Raw genomic sequence first — 18786 nt, 5'->3', positions numbered from 1 at the left:
CACAATACTCAAGGAGCTGCTCAGCAATTGCAATCTCAAAAATTTTCGAGATTATAGACAGAACAGAAATAGGCCTATAAAAAGTAAATTCGTATGGCTTTTGTTGGTGGGGAGTCCCTTGCGGGAAGGTCCCACCACCTGAATATATAATTTAAGCCATCAATGGGCCTTACGACTGTCATGCTTCAGCCTATAATTGGACGGGTCAGTTTTGTCTCCCTTCTTGAAGACTGGTACCTTTGAAACCTTCAGCTCATCGGGAAAAACGGCCATGGTTGTCGAAATAATCAAAAGGCACAGGCAAGTTGTTACATTGGCCATTGGGGAATGGCCTGTAAGAGACACTGATTAATACAACAAGTTAAAGGCTCAATAATAGACAATAATATGATGTCATTGAAAAATATGCTAGACATGTAATAAATGTCTTTACTTGTAGATTTGCTCAAGCCAGTCACAATCCGTAAAACATCCTAACATGTCACAGGGCGCCAGGTCAGGAGCTGAGAGTCTGGAGGGTGAACTGAGGCAGCCAGCAGTTCCACTGCCACTGAGGAGGAAGCTTGGGATAGTAACTGGAGGAAGCTAGTATTATTGATTGGCTGGAGCTCAAGGCTTCTTTTTCCAGTCACGCCAAAAACTATTGTAATTCAATGATTATTTTTTATTTGTAAAAATATTTCTTGTATTTGGCAATAAGTTCATTATTATTATTGTTATTTCGATAATATTGTAGTTTGGTCAAGTTTCATAACGTATAATCGACTTCTTAAAAAATCAGGTGTGGCGCACCACAAAGTAGAAGGAATTCTTCTACTTTTCTCTGAGGAATTCTTCTTCTTCTCTGTGAGCGCACTCACATTGGATAACAGCTTGGTAAGCGCCTATTTTTGATTAATTTTTTCTCCTTTGCTTGTTTTTATTTGTTTTCTTTTGGACTAGTAGGTCGACTGGCCTACTTGTTCCTTTTTGTGTTCTCATGACGTGTCCCTGGGGGTTTTATGCCCACCTTATGGACTTAACATGGAATAACAAAATAACTAGAGGTAGGCCTACCGGTATTATACAGATTGGGTGGAAAGCCCGAGAACGGCTTAATATCTCATACACGAAGATAATTTGACGGTAGGAGTGATTGGGGATCTTACTCAAATTGAAAATTCTACTTTACAATGAGTTTAAAAATCTGGTCCGCCATATTGAATGCAACTCTATTTTTTTATAGGAAGGTGGTCATGCGATACATGATTTTGATACGGAATTTCAAGAAAAAATGAATGATGGAAACCGCACATCGATATTTTAAACTGATTGGAGATATCGATATGCGGTTTTCGCCATTCTTCCTTCTTGAAATTCTGTATCGAAATCATGTATTGCATGACTACCTTCCTATTTGAAAAAATAAAGTTGCATTCTATATGGCGGACCAGATTTTAAAATTCATACTAAAGTAGAATTTTCAATTTGAGTAGGATCCCCCATTGATCTCCATTCTCTATATCAATGAGGATCCCCAATCACACCCACGTCAAATTATCTTTATGTATGAGATATTGAGCCGTTCTCGGACTTTTCACCCACTCTGTATAGTACGGTAAGGTCCTCGTTATGATGGCATTGGAGAAAAATAGAACAACGTTGCCGATCCTCAGTCTTGTCAATGCCTTCTATAGACGGTAGCTGATACAGGTTTATTGATGTAATATTAACAGTTCATTCTCGTTTAAAATAATCAATTATATTTTGCAATAATTTGATAACGAATTTCCATAATTAAGATTAAATATTTTGTTAATTAATTATCAATTTTACATTGTCAAATAACGATCTGGCAACAGAGCAAAGCGAGAAAGAGACAGCGCTATCCGCATTGTTGAATGATAGACAAGGATAGCAATACCATAGCTAATCAAACACTGCCATTATAACGTGGACTTCACTATAGTATTATTACATTTCTTGCCCTACCTTCTCCATAGACTAGTAGCTCTGTGAACAGTAGACCTCATGCAGTTTGTTACCTCATGCACCAATGTTAACAAACTCAGTTCACGTTTGAATTTGTATTCCATTATGATATATATTTCATCCAGTTCCGTGATAATCTTTCCATCTGATGAAAATTAATTTTTTACAATAAAAAATATTATAATTTCTTCAGCATTATTTAGTTAATTTGATTATTTTTAATCACCTATCAAATTAGTTTTCTTCAAATGTGAGAATATTGATACTGATGGACACGCATAATAATAATACCATGACTGCAAAACAAAATATTGAAACCCAAGACCTTAAAGATGTATAAGTCTTAAAGGTTTTTGATTGAAACTATAGACCTTATAGAAATAGACACAGCTTCTCCAGATCATCTGTGTAATCCACTTGTCAATATTGATTGATTATGAATAATTCTATAGTCTTATTAATCCTATCTTCAGAGTAGATGATATATATAGTGATATCAGAATATGGAGGAATTCCTTTTCTTTTCACATTATCCTTAAAATGCAAAATTAAAAAAAAACTGTGTGTACATCGATGCGCAGTTGAAAAAGGAATACTCCTGCCAAATCTCATCAAATTCTATCAACGCGTTTGGCCGTAATTTCGTTTCATACAGACAGACAAAAGAAAATCCGAGTTAAAACAATCATAGACCTCACTACGTTCGGTCAATAAGGAAAGTATTGCTTTAAAAAAATAAAGTACCCAAATTTCATTTTTTTCTACACGTTTCAAGGTCCAAAAACATAGAATGGAAAAGTCTTTATTCATCAGATATAAGAAATACATTAGAACAATGTCAATAAATTACAATATAAATAATTAGGGTAGCCTAGTATATACATAAAAACTAGCCTAGTTTTTAAGAACATGATTATTGGGTGTTAGTCTGTGTGTAATGTACCCTGTGAACACGATAACTTCGTTCATAATTAACGGATTGACTTGAAATCTTAAACCTCACAGGATCCTAAAGGACCCGACAATAAGAATTTCTATAACATTCAATAAAAATAGCGGAAAATGAGTAGAAATCCAAGTAGCTCCGTAGCTTAGTTGATAGCGCTAGCATTTCATGAATCAAATGTTGCATGTTTGAGACCTACCGTATCTATTTTCTTTATGCTTCCTAGACATGAGAAGATTGCATCATTTTACAAAACAAAATTTTCTTCGGTGCACAGCACGGGTTACCTACTAGTCTCTCATTAATTATTCTTATATCTAAGTGACGTGTGAGGTGACATAAAAATAGTGTAATCATTGACGTACTTTTCAAATCGTTTTCTTAGGCTCAACTCACACTTGAGAGACTCAGGTCGAGAAGAGACTGCGACTCTAGTCTCTTCTCGACGCAGCATGTGTTTCCAAATGGTGTCACTCAGACCAGTCGATTCTAGTCTTCGCGATGTCACCATTTGAAAACACATGCTGCGTCGAGAAGAGACTCGAGTTGCAGTCTCTTCCTGACTTGAGTCGCGTAAGTGTGAATTGGGCCAATCTTCATTCCAAGAGTAATGCAAATTAAATGCGAGCTTGAAAGAATTGAACTCTTATGTTCAACAACATGAGTCGTCTTAGTTGTCAGCTGTATCTTCTTACATCATGTTGGATGGACCATTAACTATTATAGTGAGGTCTACGTTATAATGACAGTGAAGAAGGACAGAACAGTGTTGCCGATTCTCAGCCTTGCTACTGTAGTAGCTGATATCGGTATATTTTATGAAATATCGTTGGATGGACCATTAACTATTATAGTGAGGTCTACGTTATAATGACAGTGAAGAAAGACAGAACAGTGTTGCCGATTCTCAGCCTTGCTACTGTAGTAGCTGATATCGGTATATTTTATAAAATATTATATATTTATCCTTGTTTTAAATAATCAATTCTTCTATTTTTTAATTAATTAGTAAATTGAAATAGAAAATTTTGTTAATAAATTATATTTTTACATTGTTGGGAAAAGATTTGGTAGTTGCAGAGCTAGAAAAGGATAGCGCTATCTGTATTGTCGAATGATAGACAAGGTAAGCAACACCAATGTCAATCAAAAACGTGGACTTACCATTATACGTGGACTTCACTATAGTACTAGCCAAGTAAGAGGGGGGGAAGTCTTCCACTGCCCCTTAGCTTCATCTCCTACTTTAGCACTTCTCTTGGCAAGTTTCGCTGACAGTCTATTAGCACGACTGCAATCAGTATGACTTCTATACTACGTGGACACTAGTTATTTGTGCAACTAGTGCGCAAAGTGACAGTTTGCTGCACTGAAAGAAACGTTTACGCCCGAGTCGAAGGCGAGGGCGGAATGGTTTGTTGAGTGCAGCAGAGGAACTTTCTGCACGTATTTCACATTCAATTTTTCCTACAGTTACCATTGAATATGAAAAGTGGGTAATTATGGGTAAAATTGCCTGAAATCCATCAAATGTTTTTCTGTGTAATTTTTTTTATGAATAAAAACCTTAATATATTGTCAAATTGAATAATAATTTAGTAGTGTTTGAATGAAGCAGGCGGCTGTCATCCACTGTTGTCCACCACTTCAAGATTCTTATAACGTGCACCACAGTCACAGTTACCAACTTAATTTTGATTTTGCTGCACTGGTGCTCCATATAACCTACTAACTATTTTGCGTTGCCATGTTGCAAATCTGGAGTGCAGAAAAATTTTTCCCGCACTAGAGCGGAAAAGTGATTCTTTGCGTTCTGTAATCAGTGCAGCAATGGCCACTTTCCAAGGTAACTGTAGGAAAAAATTATTTTAATTCAGTCCAGCCAATCCCAAACTACAATAATCATTTTATAAGTTTGAGTTAAATTCTTGCCCGATACTTATAATAACAGGATATAAAATTTCTTGATTGTTGTAGGATTCTTACACATCTAAGGAATTCACATTGTTAATACAATATACAGAACGATCTAGAAACCATACTTTGCTTGTGTTTGTTTTTTCGACAGTCTGTTATTTGCCCATTGATTTTTCAGCTCAAGCTCATTTTCTTTAGCCTGGAAAAGAAACAAAAATTGTTAGTTATGATATAGAATTTTTTTTCAAAGTAATGCTAACAGGTAAGCCTTAAAGACAGATAATTATCTGTAAGCCAATCCACACAGAAATGTGATGAAAAACTGCATCGATTTAAGTCTCCCAATCTCAAAATTGCTCCATTATTATCCAAAATGATCTTATGAAATTCAATTTGGAGTACAATGCAATTGGTCCCAAGTTCATATATTCAATGGTTCTTGAGATAAAGATAATGTGCACAAATCGGAACATCTACATCCAATTCTGACGCTGAATTGGAAATTTGAGAAAGTTGCAGTTTTACACGAATTGGCAACCTTGTAATTTCTCCGGATGGAGGGCCAAGTCTCAACTTATTTTACACAGACTATAGTAGGCTGGTCCACTGGTATGAGAAATATCTCAAAACTATGTTTTACGCTCTTAATACATAAATAGCTATTTTAATAATGATCAAATATATAATATTCACAATTAAAATATATTTTCTCATGATAATTTTTTTTAATTGAGATGGAATATTTTGTTAGTTCATTATATTTCTTGATAGCTGAAAAAAAGATTTGGCAACAGTGCGGATGTAGAAAAGGATAGAGCTATCGGCTTTGTTTCAAGACAGACAAGGACAGCAAACCAATGTTATTAGATACTGACTACTGACTTTCTAAGGTGAATGTGACTATAGTATTTGAATGGGTAGTGAAGAGCCAACTGACTTGAACAATGAGTTACCTGGAATGCGAGGTAGGTGATCTGGTGTTTGCGTTTCTGCTGTGAGGTTGGTCCGTCCTTGTTGCGCTTGGAGCGCTGCTGGCTCTGGCTGTGACTCTGGCTCTGCTCCTCGGTCAACTGCTTTGTCAGCCACTCGCGGCTGTCGGGCAGGATCTGGTCACCACTCACATCGATCAGCTGGATGTTGGCCGCACCCTTCTGTCTCTCTTTTCTGCCGCACAGCTGTTCAAGCTACAAACATCGGTCAAATACGTATAATCACTTACTAACTTAAGACTGACTAATAAAGGAAACAACATTAATGAAAGTATTGGCAAACTACATAAATCATTTTTACATCAATTTCCAACAAAATTGAAGCTTCAGTAACATTGAGTCAAGGTTGTGCACCTCGCATTTGAAAACCGGTGATATTGCAACTGTACAGTATAAGGATTTATATACTATAAAGTTACCAAAATGGAAAAAAATCTTAATTTTCTGTATTTAAACATTTTCAACCAGCATTAAACATTTAACTTTTTGTGATATGAACGCTCCGAATTCAAATCTTTGGGGTGGTTTTTATTAATCAGTCTTAATTAACCTTAATTAGTCTTATCAGTCTTGACCTTAATCAGTCTTAATAACCTTTATTAATCAGTCTTAAGTCTCAATATCTCATTATCCAAGATATTGTTATCAAATAACATATTTGATTTCCCAGAATATCAATTCTAGGGACTTTCAATAACTCGAATTGGGTTATTTGTCCAAAATGGTGTACATTTACCGGGATGACTTGAATATCCGGAAGATAAGTTTTGTGAGATTCAATTCAGTGATTAGGGCCTAGCTACTATCAAGCCCTTTTTTATATTGATTATTTTTTACAATTGACATCAAATCTGTTATGTGATATTTGACAAGCATCATATAATGTGATATTACACTGCATTAAAACTTTTAGTTTTTTAAAGTTAGTCTAAGCCTAAGATGCTATATTTTTATAGTATTTTTCGCTCTAATAATGTTGTATTTGCAAATAATTTATTGTGATGTCTTAGGCAGTGTTACATGTATTGTATTATGATCTGAATAAAGGATGATGATGATGATGATGATTATGTTGATGATCTACTATAGAAGGTGATGGGAAATGAAATGTGACAACTATGTTCTCCTACGAAGTCCATTGACTTTAAATGTCAATCTCACTATGGATAGTATAGCCACCTACAATAATTGCCATGACCAAATATTAACTAATTTGGAGAGTAGTGCTACAAAAAACCTTTCTTTTAAAATTCATTCCTCATAGAAAATAACGCTTTACAATGCTCATAGTATAAAGTAGATGCCACTATAGAATTGATCAAATTAATCAGCTGACTTGATTGCAATGCATGCACTGATGAGGGAGGGCATCATCCACGGTGCAACTTCCATTCTAACGGCTATGAATAGTAAATTACAGCCACCTCTTTTAAATGCCATGCCCTGGGGAGAATAGCAACGTCGCCAAGAACTGCTGTCAACTACTCAGTGAGAGTTGAAAGCAGTGAAAAGTCAAAAGAAATAGTTCAAGTTGCAATTCGACAGATATGTTCGTTTTCGTGAGTAATCAAATTTACTACAATTTTTCCTCTCTAATTATATCAGAATGATAAAATTAAAGGTACTCATTAAAGGTACACACTGGGAGAAAAAAATTAGTTTCGTTTCAAAATGAGTGTGTAACTGCTATTTCAAATTATCCATACTTCATTGCCCTATCCTACAAAACAATAAAAAATAATTCAACAGAAAAATACTCACAGCAGTCTGATCCAATTCCACATTTGTAGAGTCAAATGGGATGTATGATGTTGAACTACACGCATCATCATAGGTTATTTGATTGGAGGTCTCTGTTTGTGGATCAGGGTAATGAGCAGTTGCTGGGTAATTGCTAATTGCTTCTCTGTGATCACCGACTGTGGGATGTTCGGACGTTTCACTAGATTCCGGTTGGGTGATGAGAGAAGGTAGTGAGACGTCAACGTGCGGCATTGCAACATCTGGTGCTGCGACAATCTTCGGTGCATCCAAACTGAAAAAATCAACTTTTTTGGCAGTTGATGAATTTTCGGTATCTTCTTCTTCTTCATCTGCAGAGTCATCGTAGTTGAGTGACAGGACGGATTTGCTTTTCAAAGTGGCTGAGCTACTAGGTAGTGGTTTGCTCTTGATGACAGGTGACTTGGCAGTCGGCCTTGCAATTTGCCGTGGAACTTGGTTACCGAATTGATTTTTCGGGCTCGGTAGCAACGCAAATAAGCCGGATCCACTCTGTAAAACACAAGATTATTACTAACTGTATTTTATGTGAGACTCAAGCTACTTTATACTTTCATTGTCTTAAATTAATTAATTGAACTGGACAGAATTTAGGAACAGGAGAAGTTTTGGGCTAGCGCCTGTTTTATCATTCCAATATTGTAATTTTTTATCCAATGAATAGATGATATGCATTCTCAGGATAAGACGTGCATGAATATCAAATGTCATGTCGTGCTATGTGCTGTGCCCGTCATCAAATACATGCTATGAGAGTCTAAAATTGAACATAGCCTGAGTTGTCAAGGCAAGAAATATATAGCTTGTAATAAGAACAATTAATTGTTATTTGGAACGACTTGGCTTTATAAAGAAGATCAATTAATTGTATAATGTTGAATTAATCAGAAAGTAGGACAAGGACATTATTTTAATTCAAATGCAAGTCTACATCAATTCTATTAACTTCTGAACTACTCTACTACTGTGACTACTTTGAGTAGATTGTTAGTGTTGGAGGGTATTTCTAAGATGCAACACTCATGCTCAAACTGAAGAACAATTTTTCGATATTCGTTGGAGTTTACTATAAATCGAGATCTATAACTTAGTTTTATTTTTATCAATTGAGTTTTATTATAAAATTACAGATCTGAAGTGACACTATTACAACTATCGATATATTTCAAGTTTTAGTATAGTTTTACGTGACATTCAACCGTGATAAAATAAATATATTGATTACCTTTGATGGTTTGATTTTCTTCTTAACCGGCTCAGAATCTTCCTCATCCTTCAACTAACAGATAAAAACGAAAACATTACATTAAAAATAATAATATGAACAATGTAATAGTTTTAAAAAAATCGGAGCTCAAGAATATAAATCCATCAAATACAATGAAAGATATAGGATATAGTGAATCCTAGCAGGAACTGCTAATGCAAGCGACAACACATAAAATATGAAGCAGTAGAATGACATTGTGAGTTTCAGCAAACGGCTATCAATGGTGAAGAATAATACTGCATTCATCTTAATTATATTTCCAATACCAGAGTTGTTATTCAGTCAGTTTTATGATTCAATTCTATAGTTTAATTCTCTGGCAACATCTAGTCTGCATGGCAAATGCAATGTAGGCTATTTATTGGTGAATTAACATGTTTATATTTCTATTTCCGCCTGACATACAAAAAAACTAGTGAGTGTCTTAGTGCACTGTGGAGAGTGCTGACCTGTAGTTAGTACATCATCTAATGCGTTCTAATCACACTTATGTGTGCCGGTACTCTTGATTCTTCCGCGAGAAGGATAACTTATTAAGGCCAGCTCTCCCAACAAATCAGTTTTCAAATCACTTCCCGCTGCATCGTAGAATCACCCTCTAAAACTGTAAACAGATCTACAGTCATCTTAAATGATTTTTTACATAAGCTGCGTATAAGCCTAAGGCTCGTATGGGCCTTACCAACAAATAAAATATACATACAGATTGAGTCATATGTATGAGTCAATAAGTAGGAGACTGTTGTAGATATAATACTATAACTTTCAGGATAAATCGAACACTCTACCTTTTGACGTACAACTGAATTTCAACCCCTCATAAGGCGGTGACTTAGGGGTTGTAACTCGAATATTAAAAATGTAAACACCCATTGTGTGGTACATCATTTCAAATGCCTTTCTGAATCAAGAAAGATGGTATCAATAAAAAAGTTCTATGATGCTTGTATCCAGAATGGCGGCTAATTGAAATTTAGTTTTTAAAATAATGATGGGTTGTAACTCAAACATTTTAAATGTAAACACCCATTGTGTGGTACATCATTTTGAAGGCCTTTTCAAAACAAGAAAGATGACACCAATAAAAATGTTCTATGATACTTGATCCAAAATGGCGGCTGATTGAATTTTTAGTTTTAGCTTGAATCTTCAATCAGCCGCCATTTTAAATATAAGTATCATAGAACACTTTTATTTATGCAATCTTTCTCGTTTTGAAAATACCTTTAAAATTATGTACCACATAATGTTTGAAATATTCGAGTTACAACCCCTAAGTCACCGCCTTATGAGGGGTTAAAATTCAGTTGTACGTCAAAAGGTAGAGTATTCGACTTATCCTGAAAGTTACAGTATTATATCTACAACAGTCTCCTACTTATTGAAAATATAAGGTTGCGAGATAAATGCATTCTAGGATAAGAAGAGACCCAAATAACAATGATTTAAGGAATGAGTATAAGGCATATCGTAACGGATTGAATAAGATCATAAACCATGCGAAGGAAGTCTATTATAAAGGAAGGATTGAAAATTGTAAAACTGTAAGGATTGAAAACAGCATGAAGTTGTGGAAGTTGTAAAATTGTAAAATTGTAAGGATTGAAAACAGCATGAAGTTGTTGTGGAAGTGCATAAATGAAGTTTTAGGTAAAAATCGTAAGGAGGAGAAAAGTGCTGAGCTTGATGCTTATTTCACAAAGCAGCCAAAATAAAACCTCTTTTCAAACAAGGTGACCCTACTAACTATAGACCAACTTTGGTCTGTAACTATAGACCAATCAGCCTAATCAGCAATCTAGCTAAAATAATGGAAAAACTGATAAAGTCCAGAGTTATTTATTTCTTAAATGAAAATGAAATGATAAACAATAACCAATTTAGTTTTCAAAGTGGTAAAAGTACATTTAATGTTTTAATGAATTTACGAATGCCCTCTATGATAAAATAATTCACAAAGCAGCCAAAATAAAACCTCTTTTCAAACAAGGTGACCCTACTAACTATAGACCAACTTTGTTCTGTAACTATAGACCAATCATCCTAATCAGCAATCTAGCTAAAATAATGGAAAAACTGATAAAGTCAAGAGTTATTTATTTCTTAAATGAAAATGAAATGATAAACAATAACCAATTTAGTTTTCAAAGTGGTAAAAGTACATTTAATGTTTTAATGAATTTACGAATGCCCTCTATGATAAAATAAATTCCAATATGAAAACAGCTATAATTGCTGTCTTTCTAGATATCCGCAAAGCTTTTGACACAATACCACATAATACTTTGTTCGACAAACTTGAGTCTTATAGGATTAGGGGGGTCCCCCTTGACTTATTTGAAAGCTACCTGAGTAATATAACCTAGTCTTTAACCATTAATGATCATTCTAGTGTCACAGACTTGACTTCCTATGGTCTTCCTCAAGGTACTGTGCTATCACCCATCCTCTTTATCATCTATGTCAACGATCTTCTAAATTTAAGACTTCTAAATTAAACTATGTTATCCTTTGCAGATGATACTGCAGCTATTTTCCACGGTAAAACTTGGAATGAAGTTCACACCATAGCTGAACAAAACATATTACAAATTGAAAATTGGCTTCTTAGAAGTACCCTATGTTTGAATATAGATAAAACTAGCTACATAAACTTCTCAGTAAATAGAATAGGGCAGCCCGTTAATGATGAAGAATTGAAGCTCTACTCAAAGTGCACTTCAAACCTAGGTAATTGTAATTATCCCACTATAAAAAAGTCAATAATATGAAATACTTGGAGATCATAATAGATAGTCGTCTAGAGTGGGATGTACATATAAAGTTCGCCTGTAGAAGAATTAGATCTTTATCTTACAAATTCTACCAAATAAATAAAATTTTAAATAAGGAAGTTTTAGAAATGGTATATCATGCCCTAGTTATCAATTCTGCAATCTGGCATAGCTGTTGTGGGGGGGGTGCTTCAACTGTCATTTTGAGGAATTATCATTCTTGGCGCAAAAACTGATCATACCCTAACGAAATAGTTTTTAGTGACTTTAAGGTTATGACAATACGCCAATTACAGTACATATAAAACCGTAATTGAATACTTGATAAAATATGAATCCCATTTTCCTCGCACTTTAAATTCAATTGTCAATAATTATCATTTAAGACCCACTGCAAATAGATAGGCTTATGTCACATATCACACCAATATTGAATGTTCAAGGTGATCTATATAAGCACAAAAATAATAAACCTTATTCCAGACTACTTCCTCATAGACTCTAAGATTAGTAGAAAAACTAAACTAGAAATAAAAACCTGGACCTACAGTATTTTTTTCTTTCATATCGACGTATGAGTCTTGAGATTTCTGCTCTATCTACTGTTTGCAAGGCCTTTTCTTTTAGATACATTTGTTGAAAGTGGACTCGCTTACAATTTTCGCTCATATTTTTTCTTTCTTTTTTCCTGCCTTCTTCTCCATTTTTTCCCTTTTCCACTCCTCTTCACCATTCATTCCTTATCCGTATTTATTTGGTAGAGAGTTAGTGAGGAGGATATTTTTAATATTCTTTCCGAAGAATGGACATTGATATGTCCAAAGCTCCGCCAATTTATGTAGATGCATAACAATATAATTATCTATAGTTATTATATTACAAATTACTTTTTCATATCATATACAGTTCAATAATTATTTTCTTAGTCTATATTATGTAAATTCATCTATAATTTTGCTGTATTGTAAGCTATTGTATATAAGTGTATAAGCCAGTATATATTGTAATCTACATAAATAAAGTACTCAATCAATCAATCAATCAATCAATTCCTTACTTTTATACCCTCTACCTGCCTATTACCTGGAAAACCATAGTTGGCTAGGTATTTTCTCCTTTTTTCCTTTTCAGCACACCCCACCATGAAGTCTGCTTTTGTATTTCATTAGAAACTTATTTTTTGATTGTGATTTTTAGTATTTTGATTTCTTTTGTGTATTTTGTGTTGAATTGAATAAAATTATTGATTGATTACAGCCATTGTATATTGATTGGTTATTGACTCACTCTGTATATAGGAGAAAGTGCACTATATGGGCTTCTGTCAATTGTAAAACTGTAAAACTGATCACTTGGATTGCTTCGAACAGTAAAATTCACTTAATTTGTAAGAGAAATCCATAAATTACTATGGGAGTGCAGTTATTGACTTTTCTGTCGAACAGTTCAGATTCCAAACATAACCCACACCAAACCAAACCTAACTAGCTCAATTGACAGAATCTTATTTAGTGCACTACATCCGATATATAAAATAATTATATTACATATTTAATACATTATTTTATGTAATGCACTGATAGATAACTCATTATATCAAGAAATAATGTATTAACGATACAACCCATATTTTAATAAAAGCAATTTAAAAACTTGTAGTACCCTTCATTATTTAAAACTTAAAAATATTTCATCGACTAGTTTCGACCATAGGTCATTTTCAAGTTCCAGTAGCAGAAGTCTTCGGGGTGATTTACATCATTTAATTGGGATTTTCGTTTAATAATAATTATCAAATGGAAAAATGAAAGAGATTATTTAGCAGGGAGGGTGAACGTCCGGAGTTTTTTATAACTAATTAATCACATAATTCTAATTTTGAAGGTGGGGGGGATGAGGGAGAGAACCATAAATAGTTTGAGTAGTGGTATTCGAAAGTGGTATTTCCTATCCAAACAGTATCGGATATAGGAGCCCAGTCGGGAAATCGACCTCAAATAGGTCAACTTGAAAATGGCCTATGGTCGATACTAGTCATTAAAATATTTTAAAGTTTTCAATAATAAAAGGTACTACAAGTTTTTATATTGTTTTTATTAATTTGTACAAAAGTAGCCCATATAAGTGAAGTGTTTTTAACCCATATTTAATATCTAGACTTACATCGACCAATGATGGGACCGAAATTTTAACAGATCGAGCAGAAGATTTATGATTTTTTGACAACTGATTCCAATCAAAGTCAATGTCATGGAGTTTTGTCACTTTTTGTTCATGTACGGTTGATAATTCCGGTTTCATAGAATTACTCGCACCACTGCTTGAAGTTGTTGGATCATCATCTTCATCACTGATATTACCACTCAAACAAGATGAAACTGTCGTGATCGATTTCAGTTCATTTTCTTCCAGGTCTTTATCGGTAGAGTTTTCATTTTTGACACTAAATTCATGATTTTTAGGTGATTTTCTGGTCACCTCAGCAGATGTTGAATCGTTGTCATCACTCTCATCACTGCTGTCATAAGCGACAAGTCCTAGTGACATTTTAGAGAGTCGATTCTGTAACAGAAAGTAACACATTATTATCGATAGCATTAAATCTTACCATACCAAAATTCTGTGCTTACGTCCAATGAGCGACGGTAGGAAAAGTAGTACAATGTGCGATGGTAACCCTGGTGGAGGAAAGTATTGTTAAAAAGACAATAAGGGAAGGACCAAGCGGTAAATGAATAGTCATATGTATAGACCTGCTATACGATATATTGATGATTATGATTAAATCAGAACCTACCACCTCCTGTAAAAAGTGGTCAGTTGTTAAGCAAAAATAGAACCGTTTTCAGCTTTCAACGGTTCAAATTCATCTGCATTTCATATAATTTATATAAAATAAAGTGAAATTTACAATTTCAACAAGTTTTATAACCATCTGTATTTTTGCATTAAAAAAATAACACTACTGCAAATAAGTATTTCACAGATATCAAAAAGATCAACTTGACATCTAAAGCAATCTACAAGATAATGCCAATCTACAATCGTATTGTATCCTCAGTCAATTTAGAATGACACATCTAGGAATATCAGCGTAAATAGCATTGAAAATATATACATGATCGAGAACGGGAAAATTGTGACTTATCATAAAAGAGAAATGAACGTTCGGAGTGTTTACATGTAAATGAAAATCAAAGTACCTTTCAAATATATGTTTTTATTTTTCATACATGTTTCGATTATCAAATTACTCAAAAATGGTTCTTGTTAAGTATTAATCATACTGAATTAATAGCTCACTACATATTTTGTATCAGTTTCATATTTTAGCGCCACACGCCCGCCAACAATATAATTATTATTTTAATAATTCATCGTAATCTTCTCATAGTACGTCTGCGCGGGGCTCTAGTCGCATACCTCTGCCAGGGTAAAGGTCCGTTGTCACTGGTGCGGCTGGAACGATAGTCGTTGAACGATTATCGGTGGACGATCATCGCTCGGCGATGATCGTTGCAGTGGTCATTGTCACTGATGCGATTAATAAACATTAGTTCAGTTGAGGTTTGACTGTTGCTAAGTGAAGTACTGAATGATGAGTTTAAAGAAACGGCTACTGAGTTATTTGTTAGTTGAAGATTTAGAAGATGAAGATATTTTAGAAATGTTAAGTGTACCACGACTTAACACACATAATATATTCACAAAGAGAACAGAAGAAGGTTACTTCAAAATATTAATAAACAATCATTTGCAAGCTGATGAGAGAATGTTTTCTGAGTTCTTTAGACTTTCCAAAGTTCAGTTTCAGTTTGTGTCTAGTTTAATCAATGAGTACCTTGAAAAGTTGTCTTCAAACTACATTCCATATCCAATCACAGGAGATGAGAAGTTCTAAAGTACTTTAGAAGTATTCTAAAGTATAAAAAAGAGCATAATCAAACTGTGGGGGTTATTAGTTAGTTATATTAGTTAATTATGTGAAATACACTTACCTGATCTTCCAACTTCTTCAGATATAACCACCCAAACATTGTCTTTAGCCCTTTGGTCCTTATACTGGGGATTTCTAAGGTCGTAAAGCAAAGGGTGAGGAGAAATCGCCTCCACTAATTTCTCGTCTTCCTCAGATGTAAATTTTAATGTTAAAAGAGCTGTTTTGGATGACATTGCACAATGATGACACGCACTCTATCAAACTCACATGTGCACTCCTCGAAAATCGGCCAACGACTGCGATTATGACTGCTCCAGCAGCAGACCCGTACGATTGCAGTCAGCGACTCTGTTGACAGTCGCGTCAGTGATAACGGCGCCATTCAAGACAATGTACAGCAGGCGCTCTACTATTATCGTCCAACGACTGTAGTTCAACGATTATCGTTCCAGCCGCACCAGTGACAACGGACCTTAAGCTAGGCCTAGTACAACGAATCGCTTGCCCGCCTCTGCTAGATGGAGTCGGTCACACCCTACCTCTTGTAATGCTTCGTTCAAACCTCTCCCCCAAAGTCGCTACACAGTTATTATTTGTTAAAAAACCTCATTTAGTTAGACCTCGTTATTTTTGTTTACACCTCAAGACAAGTGTTACCAGTGAAAGTATGCAGTGCTCGTAAACTATGACTTAATAAGGTACTGTAAACTATGATTATTATGTTATGCTTCATTTTTCATATTCCTTTGTACTTTGATTTTCAATTTTTATGTAAATACAAGTAGCCCTAGACAAGAATGTGAACAGTACAAGTTATATCAATATTAAAACTCCCCATGGGGGAGGGGATTACAACCTCTGCTTTTAAATACTCTTTGTTACACGGTTTTCGAACAATAGTTGTGACTAGGGTCCTCCATTCACTTATAGCTGAATGCTGAAAACAGATTGGCGAAAAATTCAACATAGATACAAAATGATAAAAAACTTGAATTTTGATGCAAAAGAGATAGCGAATTTCAGGATTCAGTAAGGAAGACAAGTAGTGGAATGTGATAGAATTTTGAAAAATGGCACCAACATTTAAACTTAGTTGGGTTGGGAATAGGTGAATAGAAGACCATAGTCACAGCGTCTGTTTTAAAACCACAGTAAGTTACTTGTCAACTGGTTTGGATTTGTCAACTGCAACTGGACTTAAAGATATCACTCATTTCATAGATTTTCTTTTCTACCAATAAGAGCATTATTTTGTTGTCAACTTTTCTCGTCATTAACAATGCCAACAGTTTTTATGTTCAATTCTGTCAAATCTGATACGATCTACCCAAGGAAGCTTGATATTGAATCGACATTTTAGAGTAGCCTACCGTTCCAGAATGTTGAGTAGACTACGGTAGCCTACCTAACAAAAGTACAAGAAAAGCAAAGAAGGACTCAACTTAAACATTTTGATAGGTTAAACGCATTATTCAAGTTGATTTTCTTCAACCAGTCAAATGGTTTTGATTAAAATAAAATCTTTCAACAATAAAAATGAATTCTAATAAAATGGATTAACAATAATTCAATAGTTAAATGATAAGAACAATTAAGCATAATTATTACTAGGTAGTAGGTACTGTATACCTACTGATGAAATTTTTGAAGAATTAATGTTTCAAGTATAAGGCAAATTTATGTAAGAAATATATTGTTATACATGTCCAAAATCATAAGGAAATGTTCAAGAAAATTGAGCGCAGCTATCAAACTCGTTCGTCAGAAGCAATAGGAATCCAAGTTCCAAGGCTAGTCAAAACTCATTCCTACACAAATACTTATTATATAGCACTATGTATTAAAATCTGCCTGAAAATCTACGTAATACCGAAGGTAAATCCAAATAAATTTATAAAAAAGTTGTTAGTGATTGGTTAAATGAGGTTGGGAGAACAAATATAAAAGAGATAATTCATTCATTGTAATAAAGCAAATGTCGTGTAATGATGGTCCAAGTTTAAATCTAAATCTTTACATCTTCTACACTTCTGATATCTTTATCTTTTTCGATATTAATATCTGGTTTACCCAAGAATCTGATAGATGCAGGTGCGAGGACAATCCAACGTTAGCCAATTATAGTCAAGACCCACTTTCACACACAGGCTTTACCTTTGTGGAGAGTTTTCATGAAGTTTATTAAAAAATAATGTTGTATTTTCTGTAACTAAGATATATTGCAGTTAGATTTAGTCATTACGATTAATATTTAATTTCATCTATAAGTTTTATTTGTTTGCAGAAGTTGTAAAGTTGTTGTATTATTTGAATTTTTCGTGCCCTGTTATCATGGATACAGTAATAAAAACTAATAATTTGATTTATTATGACACAGACCAAATACCTTAGGTAAGAGAAAGTTATCTAAATTTGGGAGAGGAATGACACGAGGCTAGGCTACCTTATTTTTTCTTTCCTTATCATGTACTTATTGTATGAATCAATAAAGAATAAAGAATTCTAAGCTTAGGTTAGACCTACATAGCTACCTACCCTCCAATTATAAGTTAAATACTGCAATTTTTACTATATTCTTAAAAATCATAATCGAGATTTTATGACTTAGAATATGTTACGTAGGCTGTACTCATTAGTCGTTACTAAATATACATTACAACATTATTTATTATTTTCTTGGTCTGTAGTATGTATGCAACTGAATCTGGTGTACAGTGAATTAAATAGGCCCAGTAGATTTAACAATAAATAAATTGATATTTTATTATAGGTTCATGTGTATGTTTTTAAAACTTACCTGATAAATAGAGATTAATTTTTTATTAAAGATCAATAAGCAGCTTACAACTTTGAAGAGTTAAAAATACATTAATTTAAGGTTATGTTTATATATGTCATCTCAGCTCAGCAGCTGCTCTTTGTCCCAGATAAAGAGTAACGGCCAGCAACGGTCACAGTTATTACATAGTTATTCAAAAGTATTATTTGAGTATCTATAGTAAGGTCCACGTTATAGTGGCAGTGTGTGATTTGCAATGGTGTTGCTATCCTTGTCTATCGTTCAACAAAGCAGATGGCGCTATCTCTTTCACGCATTGCAATGTTGCCACATCGTTTATCAACAATGTAGAAATTCAACTAATTCAATTTCAATTTCCAATTTATTTATTAAAAACACACAAAACAAACTTACAAAG

At 34.1% G+C, this 18786-nt stretch overlaps 1 protein-coding gene across 1 annotated transcript; it reads right to left on the bottom strand.

Moving 5' to 3' along the window:
* Positions 1–4744: 4744 nt before the first annotated feature.
* On the bottom strand, positions 4745–18503 carry LOC111044082 (proline-rich protein PRCC). The gene is made up of 6 exons (XM_039420983.1): positions 18387–18503; positions 13813–14211; positions 8831–8884; positions 7585–8097; positions 5788–6018; positions 4745–5033 (listed from the first exon to the last, which is right to left on the bottom strand). The coding sequence occupies exons 2-6, from the start codon at positions 14194–14196 to the stop codon at positions 4947–4949; spliced, it is 1269 nt and encodes a 422-aa protein (XP_039276917.1). The 5' UTR covers positions 14197–14211; positions 18387–18503; the 3' UTR covers positions 4745–4946.
* Positions 18504–18786: the final 283 nt, after the last annotated feature.

This window comes from Nilaparvata lugens, chromosome 2 (genome assembly GCF_014356525.2).
Source record: "Nilaparvata lugens isolate BPH chromosome 2, ASM1435652v1, whole genome shotgun sequence".
NCBI lineage: Eukaryota > Metazoa > Arthropoda > Insecta > Hemiptera > Delphacidae > Nilaparvata > Nilaparvata lugens.
The sequence above is the reverse complement of the archived record's forward strand: the minus strand, read 5'-3'. Positions and strand labels throughout refer to the sequence as shown.

What these genes read in the sequence shown, in the direction of transcription:
- LOC111044082 (XM_039420983.1), bottom strand. Translation starts at nt 14,196, where the DNA reads ATGTCACTAGGACTTGTCGCTTATGACAGCAGTGATGAGAGTGATGAC. An exon ending in AGAAAATCAAACCATCAAAG is followed by an intron (nt 8,098 to 8,830) that starts GTAATCAATATA and finishes TGTGTTTTACAG; the next exon opens with AGTGGATCCGGCTTATTTGC. An exon ending in TGGAATTGGATCAGACTGCT is followed by an intron (nt 6,019 to 7,584) that starts GTGAGTATTTTT and finishes CGATGTTTGTAG; the next exon opens with CTTGAACAGCTGTGCGGCAG.